Below are 26,840 nucleotides of genomic sequence, written 5' to 3'. Positions count from 1 at the left end.
AATAATTTGCCTCCTTTAGGCTCAAGAAAAGATCCCAGAATCTGCTTTCATAAAATGAAAACAACAAACATACAGCAATGCATATGTATGTAGGCTACATAGTTGTATTTAACTTTACATTGTTTAGCAGGCATTTAATTATGATGTGTTAAACTGAAATGAAACAGAAACTTGTTTTATAGTATTTTATTTGAGGGTTGTTGTTTTTTTTGTTTTTCTTAAAAGGGTTTTACCTCAGATTTATGTTTGAACAAATAACTTTATTAATTATGGTTTTTAAAGTATTTGCTGAGCTTTTGTTGATGTTGTTAAATGTGATGTTTTCACAGCAATAAAGTGTGTTTATTCAGGCTTTTCTCAGAAAGGTAAACTTGTGGAGACGTGATTAAAACTGTTTCTTTATAAGACTATTAATAAAACAGAATGAGTGTATTTTTAATACACTGAATTTATTATATACCACACAAGTGATGGTATTACATGGTAGTTCTATTGTATCGAAACGATAGGCTACTTAATTAACTCTTTACATTAAAACACAATAAAATTAATATAAATCTAAGATTGGGTACAGCAAGTTCGAGTCATATGTGACCCTGGACCACAAAACCAGTCTTAAGTCGCTGGGGCATATTTTTAGTAATAGCCAAAAATACATTGTATGGGTCAAAATTATCGAGTTTTCTTCAATGCTTGAAATCATTAGGATATTAAGTAAAGATCATATTCCATGAAGATATTTGTTAAATTTCCTACCGTTTATATATCAAAAATGTATTAGCATTAGTAATATGCATTGCTAAGAACTTCGTCTGGACAATCTCAAAGGCGATTATCTCAAAATGTAGATTTTTATTTTTTTTACACCCTCATTCTCAAATAGTTTCTTGACCAAATATTGCCCTATCCTTACAAAATATACATCAATGAAAATCTTTTATTCAGCTCTTAGATAATGTATAAATGTCAATTTAAAAAGAAAATGACCCTTATGAATGGTTTTGTGGTCCAGTGTCGCATATGTCTAAATCTGGTTGAAGAATTCAAGTTGACCGTCCCAACATGGCGATTTGACGCTTCCAACTTCCGGCATCTTCAGCTACGGTGACGTCATGACGCACACTCTTTCAGTAAGAGTATGAAAACAATAAACAACCCGTTGGCCAGAGGAACCATAGAGGACCTGTCGCATATTTCAGTGACATCTATTATTAAAAGTAGAACCGGAGTGACCCGGTTCAACATAGATATCATTTTTAAACGCTGCCTTAGACAACCTGACGTCTAAAAAACGAAGAACCAGGGGATTTTAGTGTCAAAGGACAGGAAGTTAGACGGTTTTGACCCTTCTTGTCCATCGTAGTACGCTTGAATTATTGTATTCTCATTTTCACAGACTACCGAGGGGGGTTAAATCTGTTATGCAGGACTGGTGTCTTGTTCCGCCGCCTCTCTGCTCCCTCTCCCCGTCTGCTCTGGCCCTATGTCTCGCTGGCTCTTCCCCTGGTCGGGCTCGATAAAGAAACGGGCCTGTCGGTACCTCCTGCAACACTATCTGGGCCACTTCTTGGAGGAAAGACTCAGTTTGGACCAGCTGAGCTTGGACCTGTACAATGGCAGTGGGGTCATTAGAGAAATTAACCTGGATGTTTGGGTAAGTGTGGGTTAAGACATGCCCAGGCCAGATACCTTGTCCGAGTGGCCCTTATTTCCAGTATTTCGTAATATCTAGTCTTGAGTATGAGATCAACACATCCTGTTAGTTGAAGGAACACCGTAAAGTCTATGAGGAACACTCATGTTTCCAAGAGTTTGATGACTTGAGCAGAAAAGGTTGCATCTTAGATCCTCTTCCTGGTCTTAAGTCACAGTGATCAAAGCTTACCAACTTTTGCTTTCACATTTGAGTCTAATTTATTATGTTTTTTACATTTTTTGTGGTGCTGTCATTTAGTTTTTCAAAGTTGGGCCTGAGAGGGAGTGCTAAGAAGTCTGTAAAAAACAGTAAATAATAATAATTATATCTAACTCAATTAATAAAAAAAAATATTTTTTTAAAGAAATCAAACAGTACAGTAATTTAAAACAGTAATGTAAACACTTTTTTACTGTATATATTGGGCCTAAATAAATACAGTCAGTGGCAGCTTCAGGATTTTTTTGTTGGGGGTGCTAAAGAAGGGTTTAACAGCTATCTAAATAGCATGCAAATTCAGACACCTTTTGTATATATATATATATATATATATATATATATATATATATATTTATATAAATAAAAAAAATATATATATATATATATATATATATATATATATATACACACACACATACATATATATATACACATACATTTATAATACATACACACACACACACACACAGCAGTTTCGAAAAAGGCAATAATATCTGTGGTATTAAACTTCTCTTATGCCAGTTATTTGTAATATAACTTCTAACGCTAAATGCCAGATATGACACTTACAAATGAATACAATTCATGAACGCAAATAGAAAAGCGATTAAGTACGTTTTTTTTTTAGTTTTTTTTTTTATTTATTTATTTTTTACATTTTTTCTGAACATCAATTGTCATTCACTCTCAATGCCAACTGGCAGGAAAACATGGTAAATTCTAACCAGTTTTTACAATAGATAAAGTGCCGACATCATTTCAACTCAACATTTAAACTATAGAACTATTTCCACACAGTGGCATAGCAGATGGGCACGCATTGGGGCACTGCAATAACCTCCGGGTGCTGAGATGCGTCTTATCATGTGTCGATGATAGACAGATTTATTTTGTTAAAAGCATCAGAAATGTGCAATATTAAGAGGACTTAGCATTTCCAATGAATGTAGATCTGTTACGTTCTTCTTGTTGTTATGCATATTATTATTAAGTTATTATAAATTATTGCACCACAATAATTTCATAGCACATCACCGCATGACGCGCTGTAAGGATAAAGTTTGGGCTAATAGCTTACTCCTCACTGAAAATGTTTTAAAAGGTTTTTTTTTTTGTTTTTTGTTTTTACACGTCAATTCGTTTTTACAATGAATTATAGGCCTATAATAAAAATATATATATTAACACTGCAGTCATTGAAAATTAAAAGCAGCTTTATTTCGTGCATCAATTTTCAAAAGCAACCTGTTTCACACAAAATTCCTTTCTTCTCATGTTTTTCACTATACGGGCCACAAGAGAAATATTAAGGGAATAATTTAAGATGGTTAAATACCGTTATCAGCTTATATTCGTTTCTCATTGTCTCAGAGAATATGCGCCGTTAATGAAGCATTAGAAAGCTCCTTAATTATCCCGCATTGCTGGCTTGTGTTGCCTGACCCCTCCCCCATAATATCAGTTGTTTATACGCCACATATTGGGCACTTTTTTCTTTTTTTTTTTGGTTTCTATTGTTTATTTTTCAGTGTTAATGAAAGTGCCACCAAAAAACAGGAACATCATTAGGAAATCCTTGGGGAAGCATGGGTTTTGATGGGGCTATAGCCCCGTCAAGCCCCATCAGAAACTTGCTCCCCCACTATGAGAATGATTCTATTCTGTTGCTATTCTGATCATCCTTCCCTTCTTTCACAGTTATTTTGACATCTTCTGTTCTTGTATGTGATCACTTGTTCTTGTTCTTTAGCTACTCTGAATCCTCTTTTCAGGCAGTGAACGAGTTGTTGGAGTCATTGGGAGCGCCGCTGGAGATTGTTGAAGGTTTTGTGAACAGCATCACAGTGACTATTCCCTGGGCAGCCCTCGTAACAGAACACTGCACCCTTGAAATCACCGGATTGCAGATAACATGCAGACCCAAATACAGAACCAGTGAGTTCTGCGGACTGTTCTTTGTGTGCTCTTTTGGTTTGATGCTTATAAACATAGTTTATACGAGACTGACTTACTGCTCAATTGTGTTTTCTCTTATCTCTGTTAGATGGAAATTGGGATTCCCAAGGGTGGTCTACATGCATGACGTCCAGCATGCAGCTGGCCCAGGAGTGCCTGAAGGACCCACCCGAGGCGTCAGAAGAGCCGCCTGCTCCACTGGAGGGGCTGGAAATGTTTGCACAGACCATCGAGACGGGTGTGTGGCATTTCTTGTGTCTAGGAGTGTGGTTCTGTACATTTGCTTTGTTGAGTCATTAAGTAAAACCGTTAGATGACTGGCTGAGTGTGTATTATCACAAACTTATCAACATTGCAAAACTTTAACTTGGTGTATTTTAAATTTTTTGGCATGTTTGTTTGTTTGCAGTCCTACGTCGAATAAAAGTCACCTTTTTGGACACCATCGTGCGAGTAGAACATCATCCCCTGGACGCTGAGACTGGGGTTGCCTTAGAGATGCGCATTAAACGGTGAGGCCATGAATTACATCTTTGCACATTTATGGATGTATTAGGTAGTTTTTTTTTCTCTTTATTTATAAAGTAGGTTGGTTTGGTGTGCCAGATATGGTATTTTGGGTAGATGTGCCGTTAAGGAATGCCATGAATCTTGAAAACTTTCAATCTGATTATTACTCAAAAATGCAGTAATGTTCAAAGGTTTGGGGTCAGATTTTTTTTCTGTTTTTGAAAGCTCTCCAAGGCTGTATTTATACATCCAAAATTGTAGAAACATTTGTATTGTTAAATATTTTATCCTTCCAAAACAATCCACGAGTGCTTAAATTTCCTAGAGTGCATTCCATTGTTTGTGACTGATCTGTGTTTTGCCCCTGGTGGTAACATGTGATACTGCAGGGTGGACTATTGCGATGAGGCTGTGAGAGACTCAAGCCAGACAGTGCCTGTAGACATCCACCAGCCACCAGCCTTCCTGCACAAAATCCTACAGCTCAACTCCGTACAGCTCCTCTATGAGACTCTCGGAGGTTCACAGGTCAGGGAAATTATACAAACTGTTAGTTAGTGGCTCTGCACTTTCAGTTTTTTTCCCTTTTTATGCATTTCACGTACATGCCAGCTTTTGAATTAATAATTACCATAATTAGTGTACTGTAAATATTGTTGCCTCTCATGATAAATTGCTTGTGATGTTCCTTATTTGTAAGTTGCTTTGGTTAAGAGCATCTGCCAGATGAATAAATATAATGGGCCCTATTTTAACGATCTGAAACGCAAGTGTCAAAGCGCGAAGCGCAAGTAACTTTGTGGGCGGGTCTCGGCGCTGTTGCTATTTTCCCGGCGGGATAAATGGCTCTTGCGCCCGGCGCAAATCTAAAATGGGTTGGTCTGAAGTAGCTTCATTATTCATAGGTGTGGTTTGGGCGTAACGTGAAATAAACCAATCAGAACTTCATCCAACATTCCCTTTAAAAGCAGGTGCGCAAGTTCCATTATGGATTGCTATTATTATGGCGTATTTACCAGGCGCACGCCAGGAGCGGTTCACAGCCGAGGAGACTGATGTTCTTGTAAGAGCAGTGAAAGACAGAGAAGTTGTGTTGTATGGGGATGGGAGAAACCCAGCCAAAATAGCGTCGGTTAAACAGGCGTGGGAGGAAATAGCCACAATTTGTCAGATGTCTTTATATACACATATGTCTTGCCACTATTTGGCCAACAGGTCTGATCCTTAATTACTACAATTAGCCTGAATAATTTTTAAGCTAGATTTATGCCTATTTTTTCACATCTTCGTGGCACACCACAATGATTTCCGTCATCTCACTTGTTAATATTGTTTGTGTAACAATTTATGATTTGCAAAAATAACTGTTGCATCTGTGTAGATTACATGAGCAAAGTGTATGCGCGTTGTGCACGCTATACATTATGGTCAAGCATGCGCCCTTAAAATAGCATAATGAACAACGCGCAACGCGCCACTGACTTTAGACTAGGTTTTTCCTGGTCAGTGGCGCAATTGTTTAATGGAACAGCAAAATAGCACCAGGGATTGTTTGCGCCGGAACACGCCTCCTTTTTTGCGCTGAACCGCCCAGGGAGCGCAAGTTCATTCACTAGTTTAGCGACGTGCTTCTGTGGAGGGAAAAGCGCGCTTTGCGCGGGTGCAAAATAGGAATGACACATGCGTCGGTGTACAAAGTCAATTGCGCTGGGTGCAAGATAGGGCCCAATATCTTTAATGGGTTGTGTCTTTTCAACTCTTCCATTTAGGGGCTGGTTTATTCTGATGACATGGCAAGCAGCAAGGAGATGGGTAAGACAGATGAAAATGATGATGATGCATCGGAAGCCCCTCAATCATTGCATCCCACCCCAAAGCCCCCAGAGCCTCTGCTGATTGGACAATGCTCCGGATTCATAGAGACAACTGTCAAAATCAAACAGAATGAAATGCTGCCTGGGCCCAAGGTTTGTCTGCATGATAAAAAAAAAAAAAAAAAAAAGACTGAATGGGAAGATTTTATGGATGTTCATGATTCTTCCGAATCAGTGAGATCAAAGAGCAAATTATTCGGCTTCATCATGAATAAAGGAGTTTGATCAGTCCAAAACAGGAGATTTATGTTCCTTTCATTGTTAACTGAGTGGAATTTCCTCTTTTTCATCTTAGTTGGAGTTGGATGGTAAAGTAGGGTGTCTCCACCTGCTGCTGTCCCCCAGTCAGATCACACACCTGACGGACCTCCTGTCCTCACTCTGCATCGAGACATCAGGTAACATGAGCACTCTATTTTCTGTTTGCTTATTGCTTTTAATATGATTTATGTCTCTCACTTTCTTCCTTTTCAAATAAGATAAATCATAATATGGCTGTTTGCATCAGCCTTAATTTAAAGCCTTTATCAGAATCAGAATGTTCTCTGTTTGCCAAGTTTGCACAAACTCACAAGGAATTTGATATATGCAACTGTTTTTCTAACTTAATTCTACTCTTTTTTTTTTTTTTTTTTTTTTTTACATTATGATTTATTTAGTATACTGTAGAAAATGTTTTGCATGATACAAATTATAATATTTAAATAATTAATTCTATAATTATTAAAATTATAAAACAGATTCTACTGTCTAACCCTAAGGTTGCGTATGCACCATAAGGATATTGATTTATAAAAAACAGCTGGATGGTGGTGGGTGTACTAGCTGTTCAGATTGGAGATCGCCTGTTAAAAAAACAATCCTTTTTTTTTTGTGTGTGTCTGGATGTTTTTGCCTGATTGACAGTGTCCCATGGAATGACTGTGCCTTTTCTTTCTCTGATTGTCAGAGGGCAGTGGTGGTGTGTCCGGTGGGGGTCTTTCTAGGCCTCTGGATTCTGATGATCTGCGATTGATCGAAGAGGATCTCGGTAAGCAGCTGAACTCAGAAATGTATGACAGAGATCTGGAGCTGGACGCAGAGCCCTACATCATCAGCATGGAGAATGGAGGTGAGATGAGAATAGTCAATGTTTCCATGAGATTAATATAGAACATTGATTATAATTATGGGTTCAGACTGGCATACTACTGTACTGCTATTTTTGCAGCAAGTACATGCAGTTTTATCATGCATGTGTATGACTTGCAACATTTGCTAAATTGTGTAGTGTATTACCAGAGTATGGAATAATGTATTCCACAATGCAATATACTCCACCTTACCTTCAGTTTCATTTGTAACAGTATCAATATGCCAGGAAGCAATGAGAGTTAGGATATTTCATTTCTCTTTATAGATACTTTTCTGATAAAAATATAAAATATTTCTCAGATGAAAACTGGATTGCCCTTGGTGAAAAAAACACACTATTTCACATACTGTTTTTTTTTTATAAATAGTAGGCCTTGTACAGCCGTTTTCTCCATTGTCCTCACTTATAAAGACATGTGTATAATGATCCTACATGTGAATGTACAGCCGTTTCCAAAATGTTGTTATGAACGATTTAAAAAAGGTTAATATGCACAAAAAAGTTCCTAAATACACCCCTCTTTATAAATCTCAGATCATCTTAAATTTAACGCAGTGTGTACAAGCAAATCAACTCGCCCTACAGAACGGCCACAAACATCTTTTTATGTTTCGGTAGAAGTACCACACTCACTCATTAGCAATGTGCAAGGAAATCCAAGAAAACACTCAACTAATTCATGGGATCACCTATTTATTAATGTGATTACTAATTTGCATTTTCATAGACAATGTTTAAGTTACTGAATAAGTGTTATATGAGTCCCAAAAAAAGTTGTACATTGGGTTTATACATAAGAACATTTTCACGTCAGTTTCTGCCTTAATTAATGCCAATTAGTTCCTCACTTTTGACATTAGATCAAATCCATGAAATGCAGGTTTAAATCCAATCTAACGTACATTTTATAAATGAGGCCTCAGGCTCTTGATGCTGGTAGTTTTTATCTTCTGAAACTCTCTGTAGTTTAGTATTTTGCCATTCATTTCTTAAGTTTGTCTGTGCTTGTCATTCTGAGTTTTGCATCTGTGACTGTCCTTCTGTCTCAGAGATGTTTTATTCGATGGGTCCTGGTATGACCAGCAGTGTGTTGTCCACACGCTCTGGGAGTGAATTATCTGACAGTGATATGGAATCGTCCATTCATAGCCAAAGCAGCCTAATTCAAACAAACCCTCTGTCTCCACAGGTACTTACATATACATTTTAACTTAATATTGTTTCTGATTAAGTCAATAGACCTGTTATGCATCAGCTATCTATGTCCAGTGTGTATGATTAATGTGCACTCTTACATGTCTATTACAGGGTATGCTCAATTGTCCTCGTCGTTATCCTGTACCAGGATCCTTATCTAGTTTGCCTCAATGTAGCAGACCTCCCAGTATGTATTTAAACCTGTTTTAAACAACACATTGTATGTGTGTCAATGTATTTCATTCATGTTTTCTCTTGCAATCAATCATCAGTCTTTGTTTTTCTTCAAATAGAACGTTCGTCCCGAAGCAGTCAATCAGAGCCATTGAAACCAGACTCCTTGCTCCGCCTCTCTCTGGGCGGAGTCACGCTTACTCTTTTAGAGCAGGACCCGCCTCCTGGGCCAGAAGGGCTCTCCTCATTGGCTGAGGTGTCACAGTTGTTTTTCCGGGAGCTTGCGTTCTTTAAGGACGGGATGTTTAGTGAGCGAGACTTCCACAATCTGAGAGGAAGCTTTGCTAAAGCATGTCCCCATTCCCACATCAGGTATGGTGGGATTTACCTGCTGTGCTCCCCTACTGTATATACATGTACACTCACACACACTCTTTTTGACTCTCTCTGACTTCTGGTCTTCAGGATGACCGGTGCAGCAGTGCAGCTGACATGTGAGATGCGTAGCGCAGGGCGGCACAGCCGAGCTATGACCTCTGACCTCTCCTTCAGCAGGCTGGAACTGCTGGAGTGCCTGTGGGGGTCAGGCGGTCCACAGTACACAGAGGTACACGGCATACCTGCTAACTCTTGCTCCCAAATGTTATTATTTATCAGAGCTTTTTTGACCCCTAACACTCAGTAATAAAATAAGTAGGTTTGTTTTTTGTTTAATTTGATTGGTGAGTCATCCAGATTTACCAAAATGGACCAAAATCTGATTTACAGTGCAGATTGTAAAACCAATTTTTTTTTTTTTTTTTTTTTTTTTCAGCCGAAGTGTGTAAATGAAACAGTGTTAACTTAGTAACAGTAAAGTGCAGAACAAAATTGCTTTTCTGCTTTATTATAGTTCTCTGCGGATTTCTTTATATATATATATATATATATATATATAAGCATTATGGTTTGAACATTAAAAATTAAGAAATTAGGATTTTATTATTTATAATAATAATAATTGTTCCGCCCTACCAATAAACACAGCAAATATAAATGTTTGAAATCACAATCACAGTTTTTATCAGGAAAATCACAATTATGTTTTTCCTCAAATTGTGCAGCCAAATAAAAGCATGTAGTCTTATGCATTAACTAATGTTGAGGGATTGAACCTTATTGTTAAGTGTTACTCTCTCTGACCCTTAAAGTTATAATAAGATTGGGATGAAATAGTTGGATCTTGAAGATGACCTCCGCTGTGGTTGGCTGGCCTCCACATACCGGCCAAATGATGAAAACTGAATAACTTTGAACTCTCTTACTTAAAGCAAAAAGCAAGTAAAGTCCTGTTTTTCATTAGACATTATCTTGAAACACTTTTGTCACATCATTTTTAACCCCTGTTGCACTCTAGATCACAATCTGGACTGTCAAAACAGTCAAGCCCTTATTATTAGAAAATTACCAGTTGGTCACCAAATTATTACAGGGGTGTAATACAGTCACATGTCCGAGGCTTTGCCAGCTGCTCAGGGAGAATCTTAAACAGATGTGAAGAGTCTGAGTTACGACAAGTCAGACGGCCAGAAGTTTGCAAATCCAGCAGGTGACATCATGCGGGCCGATGAAGGTTCTGAAAGGCTTCCTTTAAAATGTGCATGTGTGTCCACATTTTCTTTTCCCAGCTTTTGCAGTTCCAGTCAGCCGGTCTCTTCACCATGGGCACCACTGCCAGACCCTGTGCCCAGCTCCACCACAGTCTCTCTGAGAAGCACATGCGTAAGGTACTACAGCTTGACAAAGTCCTATGGCATTCATTTGCAAGAAGTGTTTGTGTCTTTTATACTTTTAGCGATAGATCTATATGAAACTGTTTTTCCTGTTCTCCTATAGAAGGGAAGCAGGCGTCGTGTGATACGCAGGGACAGCTCTCTGCGGATTGAGCTCGGTGAGCTCAACTCTGAGTTGGACCTGGACATTATCGGCCGACTGGAGGACGTCCTGCAAGCCCTGAGGCACTGTCCACCGCCTCAAAGAAACACAGCACAGGCTGCAGAGGTCACCAGTCTCTCTTGATCAAAAACAACAACATAATACCCCTACCTCAGCAAAAAAAAAAAAAACTCTCTCTTTTTCTTTGCAGCCTCATTTGTTGGAGTTCCATTCTTCTCTCCTGCTTCAAACTCCTTATGCCGTGTTGAAGGTCCGTTTCCCCATCCCTGACCTTCGACCCCCGGGGCTGAGACGGCCCCTGAGCCAGCGTGCAGTGCGCAATGAGTTCTTGAGCCTGCAGTTCTATAATCTGGAGCTGAAGTCTCAGCAGGGGCCAGACATTCAGCAGGACGGCCCCTGCAGCCCAGGGGCCAAACTCATCAATTTACTGGAGGCCTGTTTCACTGATATGCACGGTGAGGCATCCAAAGATCAAAACTAGCATTTATTTTTCTCAGTTATCATATATGCTAGCATTAAAAAGTGTGATGTCAGTTAGATTTTTTTTATTTTTATTTAGAAATTGATACAGCAAGGACATATACAGTCAATCAACAGTGAAAGTTTTGAGTGTTACAAAAGATTTCTGTTTCAAATGAATGCTTTTCTTCATGTTACTTTATTTTCATCAAACAATTCTGTTCAAATTATTTGATATATATATATATATATATATATATATATATATATTAACATGAGATCATGAAATCAAATTCCAATTCATATTTTTTTATAAATATTGGTATTCAGTGCACATTATTATAATATAATAGTTTTTTTGATATAAACAAAGCAATTTTTTAAAATATTGTTGAAGTTATAATCAAATATTAGAAATAATATATCAGCTATGATAGTTCTCCCAAAAATGTATATTTAGGGCCCTATTTTAACGATCTGAAAGCGCAAGTAACTTTGTGGGCGGGTCTCGGCGCTGTTGCTATTTTCCCGGCGGGATAAATGGCTCTTGCGCCCGGCACAAATCTAAAATGGGTTGGTCTGAAGTAGCTTCATTATTCATAGGTGTGGTTTGGGCGTAACGTGAAATAAACCAATCAGAGCGTCATCCAACACTCCCGTTAAAAGCAGGTGCGCAAGTTCCATTATGGATTGCTATTATGGCGTATTTACCAGGCGCACGCCAGGAGTGGTTCACAGCCGAGGAGACTGATGTTCTTGTAAGAGCAGTGAAAGACAGAGAAGTTGTGTTGTATGGGGATGGGAGAAACCCACCCAAAATACACCACAATGATTTCCGTCATCTCATGTGTTAATATTTTTTTTAGTGTAACAATTTATGATATGCAAAAATAACTGTTGCATCTGTGTAGATTACATGAGCAAATTGTATGCGCGTTGTGCACGCTAAACATTATGGTCAAGCATGCGCCCTTAAAATAGCATAATGAACAACGCGCAACGCGCCACTGACTTAAGACTAGGTTTTTTCTGGTCAGTGGCGCAATTGTTTAATGGAACAGCAAAATAGCACCAGGGATTGTTTGCGCCGGAACACGCCTCCTTTTTTGCGCTGAACCGCCCAGGGAGCGCAAGTTCATTCACTAGTTAAGCGACGTGCTTCTGTGGAGGGAAAAGCGCGCTTTGCGCGGGTGCAAAATAGGAATGACACATGCGTCGGTGTACAAAGTCAATTGCGCTGGGTGCAAGATAGGGCCCTAAGTCATCATTTATTCTTTCTCATATTGTTCCAAACATGAATGAATCTTTCTTCTGCTGAACACAAAACGATAAAAAAATATTTTGATGAATGTTGGTAACCAAACAGTTGCTGGTAGCCATTGACTTTTTTTTTCTCCATATTTTAGAAGTGAGTGTCTACCAGAAACTGTTTGGTTGCCAACATTCCATAAAATTTCTTCTTTACTATCCGTTTAGGAAAAATAAAAAGATTTGATAAAATCCTGAAGAATAAAATCATTTATATTGTTTGTTTCTATTAAATTCAGTCTGTTTGGATTCATCTTAAGGCCTAGTGTTCAGGATACAGTGTTTTTTCTCTCTCTAAACTCACCCGGAGTGTGAATGTGTGTTTTAGGAGTGTATGAGGGCTGGGAGGGAGAGGCGTTTCCCTGTATCCGTGTGCAAAAGAGCCCAGATCTGGACGGCATTCCCAGGTGAGTTTGTGAGTGTATGAGTGTCTCAGATTTAGCTCCGAGTACAAAACAATGTGTTATACAAATCTCCAGATAAAAACAGAGAATCCCGGGAAAGCATTTGTGGTTCCCTCTCTTTTCCTTCTGTAGGATTCAGGTGCGAGTGAATGAAGGAGCAGGCTCTGACTGTACAGTGGTGTGTGAAGGGGTGAACAGGGATCTGGGGCTGGGCTCCGTGTCTCTAGAGAACCCCTGTGAACTTCGAGAGAAGAACAGTTCTCCTTTCTCCTCCAACCGCACTATGTTTGAGACAGAAGAGGTGAGTCCCCGCCGCCCATCTGCCTGTCCTTCTTTCATTCCTGTACTTGACTCATTCTCTGTCTCAGATGGTGATCCCAGCAGACCCAGAGGAGATGGAGGAGTTTCAGACTCAGTGTATATGTCAGTCTCAGTATGTGGTGGATATCACCTTTCCCGTAGCCTACATTCTCCTGCCCAGCAAAGAGGCTTTTCTGAGCATCTATAACAGGTACTGCTCAACACTTTAAGACAATGAACTTTAAAAAAAAAAAGATCATTGCAGGTCATTTCACATTATATGCATGCTGTGTTCTGTATATAATTAATGCTTTTTTGGCAAGCAAGCCATAAAATAATAAAATAAAGGCATGTTTGACTGAAGTCAAGCTCCACTGTTTGTTTCTCCCTCCCCAGGATTAATAATGATCTGTTGATGTGGGAACCTCCTCCACCTCCTCCGTCCCCTCCTCCTGCTCCTCCTTCTTCTTTTCAAAGTTCCCGTAGCCCCTCCCACCAGCACAGACCTGAGGAGGATGAATTTTACCTCTGTAAATCTGCCTTCAGGCTGGGTCAGTCATGCTCATCTGTTTCATACTTTAAGTTTTAAACATTGTGTCTTGTTTTATATAGGGATGCACCAAATGAAAATTCTTGGCCGAAACCGAAAACAAAAAAAGAGAAAACCAAGGCCGAAAACCGAAACTGAAACACCGAAAGAAATTATGCCAATTATTAGTACCATTGCATTTATTTCTATGACCGTGTACTACCTTTACTAAAATTAAGACATTGCAATTGCATAAATTAATATTAAAGTTTCAAAGATAATTACAATTACATAACTTATTTAAAAAAAAAACATAAAAATACATAATTACAAATGATGCAAATATTTATTAAGCACATTGCAACAATGCATAGTATAAAATAAAATTCAAACTAAAAATTTATCCCACTCATGTGTATATTTAATAATAATGTACAGGCCTACTGGCCTGCAGAAAGGTTTAAAATGAACAGTTCTCTCATAAAAACAAAGTGCATTTAGGTGAAGTGCATTTGAAATTGTTCTCTGTAGGACTAGAAAGTGCATTACTTCTCCATTTGGCAAGACTGTTATCACTTCTGCGGATGGGGACTTCAGACAGATAACCATCTAGCTGTTGAGCAGTTGAGCTTGTCATCTGCCTGACATTTGAGAAATATTTGAGAGAGTGTATTTAAATAGGGCCAGGGCATAAATAAACATTTTTATCAAATTAAAGCAGAAATCTAGCAGAAAATCTAGCATAAATATGGCTACAATCTGATATTATGAATGTATATATGTTTGTGTGTGTGTATAAGAACAAAATAGCCAACGTATTATTATTATTTGAGGCACTTTCTTGCAGAATTCCACTGAACATATCAGACAACGATGGTGCATGCCACTCATCTGGTGCAGAGACCAGTCTTTTTTTCTGCGCTCTGATCTGTCTCCTGCGCTTGGCGCTTCTCCGTCTCCACGCGGGTTCTCCGCATCCAGCGCGGCCTGAATCATTTCCGCATACAAGTAATGGTCTTTATAACGCGGATCAAGCACATTCGCGATGAAGTGCAGAGGATCCGAAAAGATCTCAGTGAGACGTGTGCTAACAGACTCTATAAGACTGTACTTTTCTTTGTTTTTACTTCGTGGTCCGTCTTAATCGGTTTGTTAGGAGACGCTTTAGTGCTGCGAATAAAGGAATACGAAGAGAGAGAATGTTTTCACTGGTGTTAAGTGAATGTCGCGTGGAGCTCGTGGTCTGCGCTTTGCCGGTGCACGTGCAGGTCGCGGTTTCTGTTTGCGTCATCACAACATTTCGGCCGTGTTGTTTCGGTGATAAAAGTCTATCGGCCGAAAACCGAAAAGTCCATTTTCGGCCGGAAATTTTCGGTGGCCGAAATTTCGGTGCATCCCTAGTTTTATATACTATTTTTGCATTGATTCATATTTTGTACTTGCTGTTGCTTTTATATTTTCAGATTTTCATATTTAGTTTCAGCTTAAATAGATTTTATGTACATTGCTTCCATCTGATGACATCTTCTCTTTGTTTTTAAGTTAACAGTTACAATACTGATTTGGCTTCAGTTCAAGAATCTTAATATTTTAACTCATCCTTCCAGAATCTGACTCTGAGGAGGAGGAGCCTCAGTTCTTCTCAGCCAAGCAATCAAAAAAAAGAAAAAATCAGTTAGATCCTCAGTCCAGCCATGCCCTCAGTCTGCTTTGTTTAACGGTGCTGATTGACAAAGGTCGCCTCCAAGCCATGACAGACTGCAAGGTAAAACATAAAAAATAAAAATTGCATGCTAAATTGTTGTAGCATTGTCGCAATAGCAAAATCATACAAGTCAACACCAGTGGCACTCAAATTCCCCTTTACTCACATCAAATTCTGATACCGTTCTCTCTAAGAATGAAGCTGGACGTAAAATGGACTTCTGTCATGGAGAACTTGTTTTGGATTTGGAAGGAGGGAAGATTTTTAGTGTGTCGCAACACCAGAACAATCCCAATCTCAACTTCTTGACGATAGAAAGCAGAAGAGTAGAGCTGTACCATAAAGGTGAGCTGTTAAACCATTCCAGTGACATCTAACCTCTAGGTTTTTTTTTTTTTTTTTTGCATGGGACAAAGTTATTATCCTGTTCTGAATTGCAAAATGTTGTTTTTGCTTTTTTGGCTCTTTATATAGCCGAGGTCCCAGACTCCCCTATTCCTGTGAAACTGGAAATGCCCAGGTTCACTTCCCCGGTTCATCTGGAACCTACCATTTACCCCACAGAGGTGGGGGTGAGCAGTGTTGGTGGCCGAGAAACTGACGTTCAGATGCTGTCGACTGCCATCAAGATCACATTAGATCTTGAGAGGAATGTGAAGGTTGGTGTGTTATTTCATCTACTTGGCACCTGACAGTTGGGTTTATTATGGTATGGTTGTTTTCTTGTTTGTCATTTATTAGAATTCATCTCATTTTCTTTGTAGGAGTTTCTGGTCGCGCTGCGACTCCATGGTGCTACTTTACGACATCACATGGCGTTGACCAATCATAGCTGGCACGAGCAGGTACCTGTTGGTAACTAGATTAGATGTAACCTTTAAATAGGAGTGTGGATCTGTAATGAAAATGTATTTTTAATAATATATGTTAAATTAAAATGAGAAATGTTGCTACTATACTGCAGCTAGCTGAAATAAAATTGTGTTTTATTTCTATATTTAATCTTATTTCAGTCATTATTTTAATTCAAATTACTAAAATGTTTTTTTTTGTTATGGTCTTAGTTTCAGACAACTATAACAACACAGTTTTTTTATACAGATTGTTGATTTCCTTGATGTCATTGATGACGACATTTTAGGCTACACCCCACCTGCAGTCATCACCGTTCTTCACACTCACCTGGCCACCTGTGCAGTAGACTACAGGTATTGTAGTAACACTGAATGTTTGTTCTCAAAAATACTCTTAGTTCATTCAGTCAACCCTCATGTTCATTTCTCCCTCCAGGCCACTTTATCTTCCTCTGCGGGTTTTGTTTACAGCTGAGTCCTTTTCTTTATCCAGCAACATCATTGTGGACACTGCGACCTTTCACCTCAGGTACTGCTCACTGTGATGTGATCCTAAACGGTTGTGCTGAGGATAATTGAGAAGACCTAACAGCTCTGAAATCTTCTTTTAGGTTTATCTTAGATGACTCTGCGTTATACCTATCGGATAAATGTGAAAGTGATACTGTGGATTTGAGGCGAGGTACAGAACAAGCTTACCTTTCAAAATCGTATTTTGCATTGATATCTATAGATGGGCCACCTCTAATCATATTGTTTTTATCTATCTCAAGACTATGTGTGTGTGTTAGACATTGATCTGTTGGAACTGGCCATAACAACATGGAAAGGAACTGATGCGAGTAAACTGGTTAGTTTCATGCCAGCCTTCACTGGCTTAAAGATTTCATAGCATTTCAATATTTTTTTTGTAAGTGAATTAATTTATATAAATGTAAGTGTTACATAGGTAGCTGACCAGTGACAGGTCTCAGTTTTATATTTTATATTAATTATTATCTTTAATATATTATTAGAGACCAATTTTGAGTTAATGTATTATTATTATTTAAAATTGCATAAACGTGTTACCATATATATATTTTTTTTTTCCACATTTTGTCTTCCTTACAAATGTCTTAATCATGGGATGTGACATTAATTGTACTGCAAATAAATATAAGTGCATATATTCCTTTTAAGGTTACAAAATTATGCAATAATTACATAAAATGTTGTTTCAGATTAATTGTAGCCTAACACAATGCAGTAGCTGCTTAAAATTTCATGTCGGAATTTTTAAAGCTTTTTTTGTTTTTGTTGTTGATAACTATTTACAGACTCAGCCGCTGTTCGAGCTTCGTTGTTCTAATAATGTAGTTCACGTGCACACCTGTGCCGACTCGTGCGCTGCTCTGGTTAACATGCTGCAGTACCTGGTGTCCCAGGGTGATCTTCACCCTCCCCCACGCCACACATCCCCCACAGAGATCGCCGGACAGAAACTGCTGGTATGATTTCTTGTACAGTTATATTCATCATTTATTTATTGCCATAACAACCCAGTTGTTCTGAATTTTGCTTGGTGAGTTCATCAACAATAACTGAGAAACAGACACTGAGAAAAAACAACACGCGTACATAAATACATCCATACATATATGTTCTATCAATTACAGAGAGTGAAATGCAGATGCATAAATACCAGAGGAATTAAGAGCATGAACTGTCCTACAATTAGTGCTGTTCAGAAAACATGTAGAATTTGTTTTAATTGCTCTATGGCATCTTGCAGGATCTAAGGGATCTTTCAGGGTTGTTCTATCTTTTTTCTGCAAATGCGAGACATAAATCAAAACAATAGTGGGAAGATCACAACCAATCATTTTCGAAGCAGCCAGTATACTGTCACTGACTGGAACTACCAGACTACGCTATAATTGAGAAAGTCCGCACTCTTTCAATCACAGCTCTATAAAATTTAACATATCAACTTTAGATACTGTTATTAGACCAATCAGTATGAAACACAATCATTAGTGTACACAGAGTACAATAATGTGACAGTACAGTTGAACCCCCAATTGCTTCAACTTATCAAAAAGTTGAACTGCGATGATTGTATTAAATGCAGATGTGTAGTCCACAAAGATGGGCCTGACATAGGTATGAGGGGCTTCAAGGTGTTGCAAAATTGAATGAAGACCAATTGGTAAGAATCCAGACAGAATGATAAATTAAAATCCCCAAGTACCAATCGCTCAAAGATTTTGAAAACAGCTGTAGTTAGTAATCTAAGCAGCTAATATTCAGCTTTTTTTTGCACTGGAATGATAACAACTGCTTTGAGACATGCTGGTACTCAGACCATTCCCTGATGCTTCTCTCGATTGGTGTAATTTCTCTTGATAGTATAGCTTCTTTATCCCATTTGTATACGGCTCTAAAATAATGTGTCTTTTAGCTTTCAGAAAGTCCCGCCTCCCTTCCTCCCTGCCCACCAGCAGAGACAGCAGAGATCAACCAATGTGACCTCACAGATGCCTTGATTGACACCGAGAGAATCCTACAGGAAGAGTCCCAAGACTCTGGTGAGACTTTGGAAGTTGTTTATATATACAAGGCATATCTATCACAGCAAAACTTGTAGAAGCTAATGTTGTTATTTTATGACAACGTTTTATGGGAATAAGGTTTGGGTTGGTATAATTTTGAACGAAGTCTCTGATGCTCACCAATGCTGCATTTATTTAATCTAAAATACAGTGAAATCAATTGAGAAAATATTGTTATAGTATTGTGAAATATTGTTAGAATTTCAAATAACCTTTGAAGCTATAAAACAACAGAATTTATTTGAAATAGAACATCATAAATTTATGTACTGTCACTTATGATCAGTTTAATGCGTCCTTGATGAATTAAAGTATAACCAAAGAGAAACAAAACTTCAGTGTTGAAGATTAATTGTTACTTACTTCTGTGTATTTGAAAAGCAGGTTCTCCGTCCATCCGCCGAGCCTCCCCTGTCTCAGTCTATCTGTTCCCGGGAGAAGCCCCCAAGCCCCGCCCCTCTGTTCTAGAAGGGGAGGAGTCTGATATTGATGGACTGGTCAGCACTGCTATGGAAGCTCATGCAGATATGATGTCAGAGGAAGGATCAGAGGGTTCCACCGACAACGACGACTTCTGCATCCTAGAGGCTCCTGGGATGGGCATCCCAGTATGCACCCACAGTTGTCAGATTTTTGGTTACAGTTTTACAGTTTTTTTTATTTTTACCGTACTATTTTTCTCTCTCTCTGACAGCCTAGAGATGGTGAGCCTGTGGTGACAGTGCTCTCCCAGGATCCTATAAAGGTTCGGGATGGATACTACTCGCGGCCTCGGGGCAGTTCAGATCTGCTGCGCGCCCCGGCACGCTTCCCAGTGCCTCAGAACAGAGTGGTGCTCCGAGAAGTGTCTGTCGTCTGGCACCTGTATGGTGGCAAAGACTTTGGCGGCAAACCCAGCTCGGCCCACACACTGCACAGCCATAAGTGAGTGCAGCAGACGTTCCTGAGAAGCCAAGGTTTTGAGGATGTCTGTAGATTGTGTGCTTTGTTTTGAAACAGGGACATGTCACAGATTGTTACAGTGTTGCATTTTCTTTATGGTTCTAAAACTAACAGGTGTGAAAACTAGGGATGCACCGGTTGACCGGCCATAAATCGGAACCGGCCGGTTTTTGCTTAAAATACGCGATCGGGAATCGGCCGGTTTTTGGTCTTCTTTAGGCCGATTTTTCCGGAAGTGCGGCCGCGTGCACAGACTACATTGTAATCGTTCGCTATGTCATTTGTGTGGAAGTCGAAAATCTGAAAATCCGAAAATCCGAAAATCGAAATCTGTGCGCAAGACACGCGCAGCCGTTCAGCACTGGAAATGCAGAGCTACATGTCTGACGCACAGATAGCAGCAGGAAGCGATCAGCCGTTGGTGTACTGGCGCACAAAAAAAGAGTCCCTTTTCTGCGCGCACTAAAGCTGCACGAGCTTACTGTTACCGGTCAGAGTCCTGAACACGAGTAGACCGTGAAGAGATGTTCAGATCAACTTCTCACATGTTGGATGAGAAACAAAACGGTCTAAACTGTGACAACTTTTTTTTTTTTTTTTTTTGTAAAGTGGAACTTGCATACACGTTTGAAAAGCCAGAAGTAAACGACATTTGATTATTTTTATTTTACCTTTTTAATTTAGTTTAATTACATTGACTTAATTTGATTTAAAAATCACCTGCTGTAGCACACTGAGAAAAAGTGTTTCATTCATCCAATTTAAAAAAATGTAGGGTAATGATTCACATCTATATTTTTTTCCTTGAGAGAATAGTTATTTATTTTTCATTGGCTCAAGTGAAAAAAATATAGATGTGAATCGTTACCCTAATTCTTTTTTTTTTATTGGATGAATGAAAACACTTTGCATCTTTGTTTTATTCGCACCTATTATTTATATAGCATACTTTTATTTAGTCTGTAAATAAAGACACTGGTAAAGACCTTTTTTTTTTATTTAAAACCAAATTTAAAAACTAAAATACTGAATGCTGATTAAGAAACATCTTATTGAATGTGTGTTGATTGTGTTGTTTGGATTGTAGAACTATGCCGTTATTGCCTTTTAATTTCACATGGTTACAGTTAATCTTTAAATTTAAGGCCAGTTCTCTGTAGTTTCAACCCAATTCAAAAACTAAACCTAAATGCTGATGTCTGTAATGTAGCTGTTAATTTCAGATGGTTGCAGTTATTGTTTTCAATAGCCAAAAGCCAGTTTGGCCTATTAAATACCAAATAAACATCTTGTTTATGCACACTTTCCTTCTTTCCTGTTTGTTGCTTAAAGATAAAAAATAAATAAAACAAATCGGAAATCGGTATCGGAATCGGCCATGAAAAATCATGATCGGTGCATCCCTAGTGAAAACGTCCTAACGTTGAATTCACATGCTATGAAATACTTGTGTCTCTCAGGGTTCGTTCAGCTGCTCCAGGAGCCCGTGGTTCTCCCTCTCGTTCAGCAGGGCCCTCGCGGCCCCAAAACTCTTGGCGGTGGGTTGGAGGAAGTGCGCGGCAGCACACACTGCTCATGGAAATACAACTGACAAAGGTGTAATGCGTTTTAATCAGCGGTTTGAAGATTTAAAAAGCCTTCTTTGTAGTTTTATAACCTCTTTCTCTCTCTTCAGGTCAGTTTCCAGCATGAAACGTATCCAGTGGTGGCGCCCCCTGCTGCAGGACCAGATGCAGACGGGCTGGGCCTCGGAGAGCAGCCTATTTCCCGCCAAGTGTTTATCGTCCAGGAACTGGAGGTCCGAGACCGTCTGGCTTCCTCTCAAATGAACAAGTTCCTGTACCTGTACACCAGTGAGAGCATGCCCCGCAGAGCCCACTCCAACATGGTGAGTTATAGAGCGGGATAGAATAAGAGAAGGAGTTTCGGTTGGTGATTATGTTCTTACCTAGTCCGATTGTTGCTGTAGTTGACGGTGAAAGCGCTGCAGTTGATGCCTGAATCGGGTCTGGGTGGACCAGAATGCTGTCTGAGAGTCAGTCTGTTACCACTGCGACTCAATATTGACCAGGTACAGATTTTGCATGAACTATTTTTTGACACCGTACAAATAATGTTTCATACCAGGCTCAGTAAAAACCACATTTGTTTTTTTATTTCCTAGGATGCACTTTTCTTCTTGAAGGACTTCTTCAGTAACATGGCTGCAGGAGTTCATCCTTACCTGTCCATCGACCCTGCAGCTGAGGGTATGTCTACCCCCCCCATAAATGAACAAATGAATTAATGAATTAATTTATGTATGTATGCATGTATTTATTTAATTAATTAATTAATTAATTTTTTTTGTGCCTTTTTATTTATAGTTTTTTTATTATAATTTTTTATTAATATTATCATTTGGCTTTTATTTTATATTTCCAGTTCTGATTTTAAATATAGTTATTTTTAATCATTATATATATATATATATATATATATATATATATATATATATATATGTATATGTGTGGGTTTTTTTCTGTTTTTTTTTCTATTAGCCTAGTTTTTATACATTGCTATTTCGGTCTCATTAGTTTTTATATATATTTTTAAGTTTGTTTATTTAGGTTTACTTATTCTTTACTTATATTTGCCTATTTTTAATTCGTTTTCTTTACTGTTTAGTTTAAAAAAATACATTTTATTTTACCAGCTTTTTTAAATTTACGAAAAAATGAATTTAAAAGTATAATTATAATTGTACACATGTATTTAGCCTATTTATTTGAACTGTAATTGTGTATGGGCATTCATCGTCTGTATTTCTGATCTTCTGCTCCCAGTGAGGACGGATGTTCCTCAGAAGGCTTCAGACGACACAGATCCTGGCTCCGGATTGGGGCATGATCTCACTGCTTCTGTAGAAACGACCTATAGTGAGCAGAGTTCCTCCTCGGCTGGCTCCTCGTCCTCCTCTGACCAGCCCATCTACTTCAGGTAGACGATCTGCCATCGCACCACATGACAATATCCAACAAAACAAATGTGTAATTTAATTAATATCCTTTCTCTTTAAGAGAGTTTCGTTTTACCTCTGAAGTTCCCATCTGGCTGGACTATCAGGGGAAGCATGTGGTTATTGAGCAGGTTGGCGATCACCATTATAAAATAACTGATGCTTTATGTTCATGTGGTCATAAAGTCATCTGTAGTTTGAGTGCTTAAACATAACAACTACGTTTTTCTGAATAAGAACAGTGGTTTGTTTTAGTCTAGCTTCTGTTATACTAATGTATATCATCTCTGGTGTCCTAGGGAACGTTTGCAGGCATCCTGATCGGACTGGCCCAGCTGAACTGCTCTGAACTAAAGCTGAAGAGACTGTGCTGTAGACACGGGTAAACAACTCTTCATCTCTGCTTGCCTGCTTTCCCTTTAAATCTAGTTCTGAAAAGTGAGTTGTTGTTTTGTTTCAGGCTGCTGGGTGTTGATAAGGTGATTCAGTATGCTGTGAATGAGTGGCTGACAGACATCAGGAAGAACCAGCTGCCAGGGATTCTGGGAGGAGTTGGTCCTATGCATTCTGTCGTACAACTCTGTGAGTATGATGTCTTTTCCGATCTGGCTACTTAAAGGAAAATACTGTTTTCAGTAAAGTAAATTCAATAAAGTACTGTATTTAGGTTTTTTTTTTTTTTTTTGCAGTCCATGGTGTGCGTGATTTGTTCTGGATGCCGATAGAGCAGTACCGGAAAGATGGGCGTATTATCCGAGGCCTCCAGAGGGGAGCGGCATCATTCGGCACGTCTACAGCCTCTGCTGCTCTAGAGCTCAGCAACAGACTAGTGCAGGCAATCCAGGTACAAACACTCACACATATGACCGTAGTGTGTGTGTGTGTATACATATATATATATAAACCTAAACTAATGTGTTCCTTACTTTGTTGCTGATAGATTTTTTTATATTATTTATTATTTTTATATTATATTTTTGATACTTATAAAAAAAAATGTTTTTGTTTTTTAATAAAGTTTAGTATATCTTATTCTTTTTTTATATACTGTATATGCCTTACAATTAAATTATATATTTAAATGATTTATTATTTTATTTGTTGCTGGTTTACTATGTTACCAGATAATCTGAATTTTTTAACTGTAGATTTTCTTAATAAAAATAAAAAATCATGTTATATTTTAAATAATTGTATGTTTATTTGTTATTATGTAGAATGTTATGTTTATTAAAGTTTAATTCTATATTTTTTTAATTACTGTTATATTTGATACTGGTTTAGCACTACTAAAAAAATTATTGGTAGTTTTTTTTTAAATAATTTTTATTTAAAATTATAATTATATTATTATGTTTATTACTTTTATTTCAGTAAATTAAGTATTTATGTTTTTATTAAATATATTGTTTATTTATTATATTTTAATGTTTAAATTATGTATTACTATATTTTTTGGTATTATTTGATATATTTATTATTTGTTTTTTTATGTATATTTTCAGGCCACTGCGGAGACAGTATATGACATCTTATCTCCGACTCCACCTCTGACACGTTACATCACTGAGGGACGTCCCGCTCCCCGTCCCAGACGAACCCCTCAACCAGCTGACCTCAGAGAGGGCGTGGCCAAGGCCTATGATACCGTCAGAGAGGTACATCCCTATATTATTGAAAACATGTTCATCTCTGAGACTATTCAGTTTAGTAAATGTATAATATCAAGTGTTTACCTCTATTCTGTTATCATTTAATTTAACGTCCTCATGCCGTCTTTGCCTTTCCCAGGGAGTGATCGACACCGCTCAGACCCTGTGTGATGTTGCGTCTCGTGGACACGAGCAGAAAGGTCTTCCTGGAGCGGTGGGCGGAGTTTTGCGCCAGATCCCGCCCACCGTGGTCCGTCCACTTATAGTTGCCTCAGAGGCCACTTCAAACCTACTGGGAGGAATGCGGAACCAAATTAAACCAGATGCGCGGAAAGAGGACTTCTTGAAATGGCGCACCGAAGATGGCCAAGAATGAAACTGACTGGCGTTAATGAAGTCTAATTTTTGTTAGTGTGAATATGAGAGAGTGAATGCGAGTTCATCTGTGAATATCAATGCACAAACATAGGACAAAAAAATGGAAACTGAACCATTTTTACGTGGCTTCCACATAGTTGCACACATTATTTCATGCAATGCAAATGTTTTGTTCTTGCACTTTTGCTAGAAGTGGAGCAGTCTACACAGCTAAGTGCAGCTCAGTCTCATCTTGTCGTATTGAAACGTATGCAATCATATCAGTCTATAACTCTGTTTCCCCTCTCCGAAACACTCTTTTAACATCTGACTGAATCGCTATTCCCCCTCTGAAGTATTTCAAACTTAATGTTGAAGTTAATTACTGATCTAGGTAAGATGAAACACTCAATAAATGCATTGAGGTGGACTTACAATACTTTTCATTTAACACTAAGAAAGTGGTTCTTTGTCCTCTCTATCCTGATGTCTTTGTGCCATAATTCTACTTCACTGATATTATGAAGATCTTAAACTCTTAAAGCCTAAATTAATGCGTTTGTAATTTGAGTGAGGCAGTCACTCTCTGGGGGTCACTCACGTTTTCTATTCATCTTTATGTCTTTCCGAATTTGATGAAGAGTTGTGGTCTTGTCCTTTTTGGGTGAAACTTGCAAAATGTCCAGGTCATATTTCACTCAGAAATCAAAAGATAAAAGTAATTAGATTTTACCTAAAGAAAATGAAGCCTATTTTAGGGTTTCCTTCATTGTAACTATATATATATATATATATATATATATATATATATATATATATATATATATATATATATAATTAAATTGTCGTTTTAAAAAATATGCATTATGCAAACTTTATTTTCTTTAGGTAAAATATTAATTTTCTTTTGTTTTGTGTTGAAATATGCCCTAGACATGTTCTTGTCAGATTCAGCCTTTAATCGGTCATTTACTCCTAAATCCAGCATGCTTGCTTTCGTCTCATTAGTTGCCTTCCTACATGTTTTAAATATTTTATTTCATATGTGTAATAACAGCTATTGAAATGAAGATGTTGAACATTTGATGTCCTTGTGTATGAAGAAGCGTTGGGGAGCGGGTCGGTTGACAAAGGGCTCATGGGTAATGTTACATTCTCCTTTTTGTTAATTGCATAACCATGTGAGGGAAGTGAGATTTTTGCGTGTTTTTATTAGTCAAAAATCTGTACAGCGTGTGTTTGAGTGAGTTACAGGACATGCATGCTTGTTTATTGATGGTTGACTGGCTGGCTATGCGATTCATAGCTATCAGTGTGTGTTTGTTTCTTCTGTAATTATTACAACTATATCATACGCTGTAAGAATTACTTGTATAGCACCAAGATGATGTGTAAACAAATTAATACAAAAAAAGGAATAAAAATGTGCATTTGAAAAATGTTTATTACTATTTTATGTTGTAACTGTTGCATCAGCATAGGCAATAGTGTAAAGCATTGTATATAGCTTAAGGCAGATTTTTATTTCTGTACCATCCTAGAAAATTACATTAATAGATTTAAACAAATACATTTTATGCTCTCTCTCTCAAACGTACATAGTCTAAAACCAACACACTAAGTAATTACAAGTTTGCATGTTTAAAGAGATTCAATTATTCTATAAAATGGGGTAAAAATGTCAAATTTGGAGGCTGCCATTAAAGTCTAAACAATTAGCAAAAATGTCAAATGATTTGGGTTATATCAAACCCTTGTTTTACCCATCGTATAATCTATGTTAGTACGTGTAAAAAAAAAAAAAAACGAGTAGGTTTATTGTGTTTGTTTTACCCAGCCGATATTACAAAAAGATACAAAATTTGAGTTTGGAGGACATTATGAAAATTGAGCACCTTTTTGAACAAGACGTTTGACACATTCAGAACCATTAGAGAAACACATTTGTATAATATTAAGTCAAGCCACTGAGAATTAGCCATAATAGTACACCTTAATTTTAAGTTATTACAGTTATTCAACTTGTAAAGATGTTATTCAGT

At 37.9% G+C, this 26,840-nt stretch overlaps 1 protein-coding gene across 2 annotated transcripts; it reads left to right on the top strand.

Moving 5' to 3' along the window:
* Positions 1–1,124: 1,124 nt before the first annotated feature.
* Positions 1,125–26,237, top strand: LOC128027675 (autophagy-related protein 2 homolog A). Of its 2 annotated transcripts, none has more exons than XM_052615482.1 (42): positions 1,125–1,654; positions 3,688–3,850; positions 3,960–4,109; positions 4,281–4,383; positions 4,771–4,909; positions 6,151–6,348; positions 6,551–6,653; positions 7,205–7,366; positions 8,440–8,579; positions 8,699–8,774; positions 8,881–9,133; positions 9,227–9,368; positions 10,429–10,527; positions 10,637–10,801; positions 10,887–11,151; positions 12,792–12,870; positions 13,000–13,168; positions 13,236–13,378; positions 13,564–13,718; positions 15,304–15,461; positions 15,596–15,746; positions 15,876–16,060; positions 16,166–16,246; positions 16,503–16,609; positions 16,692–16,784; positions 16,867–16,937; positions 17,029–17,105; positions 17,575–17,745; positions 18,699–18,825; positions 19,234–19,457; positions 19,544–19,773; positions 21,252–21,387; positions 21,467–21,679; positions 21,761–21,862; positions 21,956–22,040; positions 22,617–22,770; positions 22,851–22,920; positions 23,089–23,171; positions 23,250–23,371; positions 23,479–23,633; positions 24,295–24,447; positions 24,581–26,237. In XM_052615482.1, the coding sequence occupies exons 1-42, from the start codon at positions 1,484–1,486 to the stop codon at positions 24,815–24,817; spliced, it is 6,060 nt and encodes a 2,019-aa protein (XP_052471442.1). In that variant the 5' UTR covers positions 1,125–1,483; the 3' UTR covers positions 24,818–26,237. The 2 variants fall into 2 exon arrangements, with proteins under 2 accessions (XP_052471442.1, XP_052471441.1); XM_052615481.1 differs by having other exon boundaries at positions 19,231–19,457.
* The last annotated feature ends 603 nt before the right edge of the window (positions 26,238–26,840 follow it).

The sequence above is a fragment of the Carassius gibelio genome, chromosome A14, assembly GCF_023724105.1.
Source record: "Carassius gibelio isolate Cgi1373 ecotype wild population from Czech Republic chromosome A14, carGib1.2-hapl.c, whole genome shotgun sequence".
NCBI classification, from domain to species: Eukaryota; Metazoa; Chordata; class Actinopteri; order Cypriniformes; family Cyprinidae; genus Carassius; species Carassius gibelio.
The sequence above is the reverse complement of the archived record's forward strand: the minus strand, read 5'-3'. Positions and strand labels throughout refer to the sequence as shown.

Bases quoted from the DNA above. Each gene is read 5' to 3' on its own strand.
- LOC128027675 (XM_052615481.1), top strand. From the start codon at position 1,484: ATGTCTCGCTGGCTCTTCCCCTGGTCGGGCTCGATAAAGAAACGGGCC. The intron at 12,871-12,999 runs GTGAGTTTGTGA...TTCCTTCTGTAG, and splicing joins GATCTGGACGGCATTCCCAG to GATTCAGGTGCGAGTGAATG. The intron at 13,169-13,235 runs GTGAGTCCCCGC...TCTCTGTCTCAG, and splicing joins CTATGTTTGAGACAGAAGAG to ATGGTGATCCCAGCAGACCC.